At 38.9% G+C, this 7,739-nt stretch overlaps 1 protein-coding gene across 1 annotated transcript; it reads right to left on the bottom strand.

Annotated features, from left to right (window-relative positions):
• Positions 1–1,705: 1,705 nt before the first annotated feature.
• Positions 1,706–7,266, bottom strand: LOC306708538 (taste receptor type 1 member 1-like; the record flags this gene model as incomplete). Its single annotated transcript, XM_079176387.1, has 6 exons — positions 1,706–3,857; positions 4,719–4,839; positions 5,143–5,349; positions 5,559–6,284; positions 6,505–6,802; positions 7,085–7,266. 6 exons carry the CDS (start codon positions 7,264–7,266, stop codon positions 2,935–2,937), a joined length of 2,457 nt encoding a protein of 818 aa, XP_079032513.1. The 3' UTR covers positions 1,706–2,934.
• Between the last annotated feature and the right edge of the window lie 473 nt (positions 7,267–7,739).

Here is a 7,739-nt window from a genome sequence, read left to right as displayed (position 1 = left end):
GATCAGATGTGAAAATATATTATCTTTCAGCACTTCTTTTTTTAAGATCGTTTCCAAGAAAGCCATCCATTCTATCATGTTTTTTAATCAAATCAAACTGATGCTATGAAATTATTATATGTTTCATCTTTTTCTAGTGCTAATAAATCAGCATATTGTGCACTGAAAGTGGTCTCAAGAAGAGATGACACAGTGAAGAGACGGTCATCGTCTTCCTAATATAGAATCATGGTACCAAGACATAACCCATTAAAAAACACACATACACAAATGAGTGAAGCATGGACCTAATGACATTTGTTATCAACAGCCAACAGTTTTGAACTACACAGAATCTGGTTAGTTTGTGTGTAATGTTGTCTTTCAACCATGATGGGCCGAATTCAGATGGGCAGCTGCAATACTTTTATCTGTGGGGTGCACAAACATGAAACCAGGGAACAGAGAGACAAGATTGATATCCAGGTAGACTACAAACATCAGGGAAAGGCAGAACAAAATCAAAATATAACTCGGATATCGTAACTTAAACTTAACCTATGGTTTAAGTCTTGTGTTCATCTTGATAGTATCTAAATTGCCAGGTTTATTGCATAGTACATGTAATTAGCAGATATGGTCAAATAAGCTCGCACTGTGACACTACACAGTGTTAATATCATCATTGAGCGACAACAGGAAAGCATAAATAAAACTAGAGACGCTCTTGTGATGGGATCACAACAGTCGCAACACCAGATCGAGCTAGGGGCATATCGTGTCCCACTTCCTACCCTCTTACTTCAGCCGCCCTTGCTCGCACCACGCTCCACCATCTTAAAACTCTGCCTTCATTTTGATCTCAACTAAACACCTTTAAAATGTCTTGACTGCATCTTGCACACTTGCGACGCTGTTGCGATGACAAAATCCATCCACCGGCAGACAGAAATACAAACACCTGGCAAAGTAGTCACAACCGCCTCTGTGATAATTCCAGATACAGTAGGTGTCTTCATGACCACATTATGCCTCGATGATTCACACACAGACTCACAAGGTGAAAACAACACCAGTGTTGCTGTCGCGGCTGGTAACCAGTTGGTAGAGAGACATGGTTAATAAAAAAAACCCATCACAAACCCCAAAACACATCTAGCTTTCTTGTATCCATCTTAAAGCAAGGATGTCATTACAGCTGTATCACTGTACAATGACGACATAAGTCATGACAGGACTGATACAGTTTTTACAGTATTTATGAATTACTTTTATTTATCCTTGTCTGTGCTAAAACAATAGGGGTCATGAAGAAATCAAAATCAATTATTATTATGTTTATTATGTTTATTGTAAGTCATTTTTTTCAGTGAAGTGGCATGAGGGTAGAGGTTTTACTCTTACTGGGGCAACCCATTTCAAAGGTGTACAGCATGCTCTTTTCAGACTCGTATTAAAGAAAAATATTAAACAATGCAACTCAAATTAAATTAAGATATAATCACATTGTATTTACAAAAATGGAGCTTCTGTGTGTCCATGAAGATGCAGAAACATATTGATACAGACACAGAGGAAAGATTTGAGCATACAAAAGGGCGAAGTAGCCTTTATTTATTTCTCCAGTGAGGTGAATCTTAAATATGCATAAGAACAAAGTTGTGCACAGAAATTACAAAATCTGAATCTGTACAACATTGGCACAAAAACTGACATCATGCACCCTTATATGTATCAAAATAGAAAAAAAATATGTTACACAGTGTATTCATGGTGTGCCTGTAGTCTAGCCTATAAGCATCACAGTGAAGTGGCGCCTTCATGTGGTGACATTGTTGTTACAGCAACCTCGGAAATCATACACATTCCAAATGATTGTTATATAACTGCTTTACATGTAAATATCAAAATCTATGCAGGGCTCAACAGAATTAACTTTATGTGGATAATAGTATGATAAACATAATCTAACAAGAAAAGTACATGAAAAGTCCACCAGGTGTGTCTGCAACAACCACTGCTGTAATTTGTGATTGAATAAATACAAACCACAATGGCCCCCGTCTAGACTGAAAGTGTATCAAATGCTTTTTTCACTCGCACGTCTCATACAACCGTTACCCCTTTAGTTTACTTTTCCGTTTCATCTAATTAATTTATGTTTAGTGTGTCCTGTTTTATTTTGAAATTTCACCCTTCCCATGTGTGCCAATGTGCCTTTGTCTTCTTCTGTTTTCTTTCACACCTGTGTTTAATTAGTTAATTAGTACATTGTGTATTTAGTCTGTGTGTTCCCTCTCTCATTGTCGGGTCATCTGCTTTTGTTCCTTAATTGTGTCTAGTGTTCAGTTCTAGTATTTGGGGATTTTCTTCTGTTCCCTGCTTGTTTTTAGAACCGCAGCTGGACTCTGCAGGCCACTCACTGCTAAAAGTTTACAACTAACAAGCTCCCCTCCTGCCTACATGGGAAATTTCAGTTTGTCCTCAACGATGCGATAGTGATCACATTATTAATTCCGGGACGATGCAAAGCCGTTAGTCTCGAGCCCTGTTTTCACTGCAAAATTCCAAACTGTACACAGCTGAAGTACTTCAGTACATTTATTTAGTGTAAAGTTGTTGCATTCTCACATTAAGCTGCAGCAGTTCACTCTGTAACTCTTCATGTAGAGTGTTCAACGGTTCCTCTGAAAATAAACTGTCAGTCCGTTAGCTCTGTGAGTGGCCAGGAAGAGTGTTAGTGTTTCAGGAGGGAAGAAATGATTTGTAACATATAGGTGAACAACTAAATAAACAATCAACCTACTTATGGTACAACAAAACAGGGACAGATTTAAAGTACTATGTACTTTTCTACTCTTAAAAAAAAAAAATGATTGTGATTTAATTGAAAGTATTCAGGAGGCCTGAAGCACATCTTTTCTACTGTAAACAGATGACACGCATTTACTGGTGCTACTGTCTGTTGCTGTAATTCAGAATGAGACCTTGGAAGTACTCCTGTGTGTTTTTGTATGATTGAAAAAGGATGATGTGACATTTTGGGAGGAAATACCACAACAGAAAGCAGTAGAGACTGAAGAGTATTGCCACGGCGTTAAGTGTTTGGATGTACTTGCCATGGTAAAGTAATTTTACAGTGGCAAAGATGATCCAGGTGAGGATCAGCAGGAGCAGGCAGAATGTTATTGCTTTGGCTTCATTGTAATTTTTAGGAAGGTCTTTTCCCATGTATGAGAAAATAAAGCAAAGGGAGCACAAAGATAAAAGTAAAACCAGAGGACCAAAGAATACTTTGAGGTTAATGTTACAACCAAGTATGATTTTGTCTGGGTACCAACATGTTTCATTGGAGGGCTTGGGAGGGGCAAAAGTATAGCCAAAAAGAAGTAGGAGTGCCTGAGTAACAAATGCCGCAGTGATGACCAGCCACTGTCCATGATATTTCATCCACAGACTGTGGAGTATGGGGAAATTGGCGGCTAATTTGAAAATGTAAACGATTTGAAAAGAGCGCACAACAAAACACGCTAGACACACTGTGTAGAACAAGAAAAATGGTAAGAACCGTAGGATACAAAAGGAAGTGGTTGGCTTACCAAAGTAAAAGAACACGCTAAGACTACACAGACTCAGGCAGCCTAAAATTAGGAAGCACATTGGTCCCCCAGCAGATCTGACCACAGGTGTGTTGTAGTTGATGGCAAAGAGAACGGACATGGCTAGTGTGAGGCCCACCAAGGCCCAGGCTCCGACCATGATCAGTATAGCCCCGCTGTCTGTGAATGGGATGTACTCCACCAGCCGCAGATCACATGATGTGCTTCCTGCTGCAGACCATTCTGTTTCCTTACATTTGATGCACTTGTAGGGATCCTCTGTTTAACATGAGAGAAACAATTTGTCAATCAAGTTGAGGTTCACTTTTAAAAAGTACTCTGTGGGTAAAGCAAGATCAAACAGTTTAGGAAGTTGGGTTAGACATTTAATTTATGATACTGTATGAGCAAAACTCGAGCCTACAGTACATTTCTTTACTCAAGGCTGAGGCTCAAGGCTTGAGCCTCACTTTCACTATGCAATTCTGTCTGCCACGGGGCACGATTCTGGGAAAATGAAGGCTCGTTGGCGTGCTGGCTAATGATGGCAGCGAGAAACAAACGTGTATGATCCATTGTCAGTTTGACAATCTAAACAAAGAACACGCTTTTGTCTTGGGGTGGCCTTTCTAAAATGAGCAGTGGTGAAAGTTATTATATTCTGTTATGATCAAGGAGTTGATACGCGGACAGTTGAAAGTTGCAAGCCCAACGAATATTTACTGTTCTCCTGCTGTATCATACTAACAGCAATGTTGTTTGAAAAAAGGAATCCCAGAATTATAGGCCTAAACCGTCTAGAACAAATGAATGGAGCATGATTTGTTGGTGAAATTAGGTTTTGGCTGACAGAGGATTGTAAGGACCAAATTGAAAAAGAATTTGACAGTTACCACGCCCTCTCAATGTCCAGTCTGCAGAGACACCCTACTCTGGTAAAGGCAGGTTAGCCACCATGGTGTCCACTCAACTTCCCAGGAGGAAGGATGGAGTCAGTGTGGATGTTGCTTCTGCCTGACTTCCAATAAGGATTCCCAGTAAGCCATAACAAAGTTTAAAAGTCTGAAATTGGCTCACATCAAGACCAGAATGACAGCACGGCTTTTACTTGTTTTCTTCCCCTCATGTAAAATAATTTACCTGTTTTGTTGATATAAGTTTCTTTAGGACAGATTTCACAATCAAAGCAGCATTTGTGGATTCCATCTTGCTTTTTTGCAAATCCTTCCTCACATTCTTTGGAACACCGTGCAGTAGGCACCTGTACAAGACAATTATTTAGACAAGTAAGGACAAGTGCAAGATAACGCTGTAGGAGGGTGGAGGCAAATTATGGACAAGTGGTGGTATTTAGGCCAATACAGCTTTTTAAAATTCTAAACGGGGTTTGTAATATGCCTTCAACACTGAACATAACATTTAGACCCTGTCACAGCTTTTGCAAAATAAATGTGCACATGTGCATTCATCCACACACACATCAGTGCAGAAGTGGGAAAACAAAACAAAGTAGTTTTAAATCAACATATAGCGTATAAATCAGTTGTAGGGAAAAACAACTTACTTTTTCCTTTGTGTTCCACTGAATTTTGGTGTCGTTGATGAAGAAGTGGAACTTTGGGTGAAGATGACAAAAGCCGATCTCCTCTGCATCTCCACTTTGGTTCCAGAAAACTATAGAATAGGATCCGAAGTTTGGATCGCCATTCTCATCGAATGTAACACTTTGATTTAAAAGTGTAAAGTTTGACTTCTTCAGCTCTGCCAGAACCTGATGTGGGTACACAGAGTTCAGAGAACTTGCATTACTAATAATGTTTACAATAAACATTATTAGGTGATGATTCAATCGGTTTTTAACCTATAAGTTTTACACTTAAATAAGCTTCTCTGTAAGATAAACTCGTCAGTAAGATACATTTACAAGATTCAGATGGTGAGAACAAACTAAATGATTTATGAAATGATGTGTATACTTACCATGTGTGGGTACACTGTAATATTGCTATTACATCTGCCTGATTCACATTGCAAGGCATTGTGCAAGGCATGAGCGATGGCATGTACAGCAGAGTAAACAGGGAAATTAAAAGATGGGTCCACAGCAAGGATTTCTTCTGCACTCAGGCTGCTGCAGTTGCAAACCTGATTACACAACATATTTTGTTCTTCATTTTCACAATAGGTCTGGCTTTTGGAAGAATAGATAAATTCCCTAAAACCAGGTATTGTCACCTTTGGCTCAGAAACCCCAATTACAGTTCCAATATTTTTGATTCCTTTCTTCTTGGGGAGCTCCTTGTTTAAGGACCATGCATCCCCTGCTATCCAAACCTTCTTGGTGACATTTAGTCTTATTGCTTCGTTAATGAGATCTTCAGCAGTCCATTCAGGAGCAAAAACAATAATGATGGGTATCCTCTGCGCCTCTATCTGTTTGAATATTTTGGAGTGATCTGTGTATTTATTGAGGCCTTTGGTGTATGCCAGACAAATCTCAGTGTCTTTAATCCTCTTTATGAACAAATCCCGGCCATCGTTTCCATAATCATCATCAATGTTAAGGAAAGCAACCCAGCTCCAGTTGAAGTGTTGCATAATGTTAACAATCACTTCTATGACTTCTTTATTGGGATGTACAGAACGTAGGAAAGAGGGGAAATTCTGTTTTCTTGAAAAGACTGAACTAGCAGCTCCATAACTGACCTGTCAAAAGAGCAATAGAAAAAATTATAATTTTCAGTTACAAATTCTTAAATGTAACATTAAAACACAGTTTACAGTAAATTTATAGTAACTTACTGTATATATTTTAAGAGTAATAAAGAAATCGTCATTATTTTAGTGACAAATTTAGAAACTGTTTTAATTTTTTTTAAATGTATGTAAAACTGTTTTTATCACTTGATGTATCTGGAAAATGTACCATAGGAATGAGATCCATCATGAACAGCGGGGCTACAGTCAGGGCTTGAGTGCTTGTATAAGTGCCGACCACGGCCATCACTTTAGACAGATTCTTGTGCGGTTCACCCCAAGGTTGGCTCAAGCCGTCGACTGAGAGGAGTTTAAAGATGCCTGGAAAATTCTGTATATCTGAGCAGTGGTCAAATATCTCATAGCCCAGAGATACATTTGGCAGGAGTTTGGTGGAGTTATTGATTTCCTCTACAGAGAATCTCATCAACTGAAACCTCCGATAACTTGACAGAATGAAGGGTTTACTGTGGATAGAGGATGGAAAGTGAGAATTAGTTTCACTATTTACTGCCTGTACAGACATGTACATCTGAACCAAGATTATAATGGACGTCAATAATGCAGACTTGATGTTCTTTGATAATATAGCAATAGATTAAATCGTTCTTGAGGAAAGGTTACGAGCTATATCCACTGACCTGAAAGCTAAGGCAAAACTTGAATGTGTAAGCTGTCATGTGTTCACATCAGGCAGTAATTATTTTCAACCTCAGAAGATATTCTTTCAGATTCATTGTAAGACTCACCTGGAGCAGTCGATGGCTTCTGGACGGTCTTGTTTAACAGCGGAATTATCATGATGAATGTCAAAAAGTCCAGCCAACAAATAATCTCCTTCCAGCTGAAACTCTGAGGCTGGGGCAGCGCATTGAGCCAAGGCATGTAGAAAAGCTCCCAGGAGAAGCAGAGAAACAAATAAATGTTTCATTGTGCTAGTTAGCCTACCAATACCTTTACCAATCTAATGTGAAACATGAAATAGGAGCGCATACGAGTTGTCAAAAATACCTAATGGAGAAGAATACACAAATCAGTATGCAAAAATCATCTCAGCTGTCCTATACCGTCCCTGTGATACATTGCATTCAAAAAGTACTTTGACACCTTCACTTACATCTCTTTTGGTGTTGCAGCCTTGTTTTAAAATAGTGCATTGAGCCAAGGCATGTGGAAAAGCTCCCAGATAACACAGAGAAGCATGCAAGAAAATGTTTAATTGTTGTAATTTTCTTTCAGCATTCTGACGTGAACTCAGTAGCTTCAGCCTTTTTTTAAGTAATGCGATGCTCGTAACAACAAACCCCCAGTGTTCACTTCCATACCTGTAAATGGTTGGAGGAGAATACACAAATCAGTATGCAAAAAGGATAGAAGCTGCACTGACTCGGCAATGATGATTAT

The sequence above is a fragment of the Pholis gunnellus genome (genome assembly GCF_910591455.1).
Source record: "Pholis gunnellus genome assembly, chromosome: 2".
Lineage (NCBI taxonomy): Eukaryota > Metazoa > Chordata > Actinopteri > Perciformes > Pholidae > Pholis > Pholis gunnellus.
The sequence above is the reverse complement of the archived record's forward strand: the minus strand, read 5'-3'. Positions and strand labels throughout refer to the sequence as shown.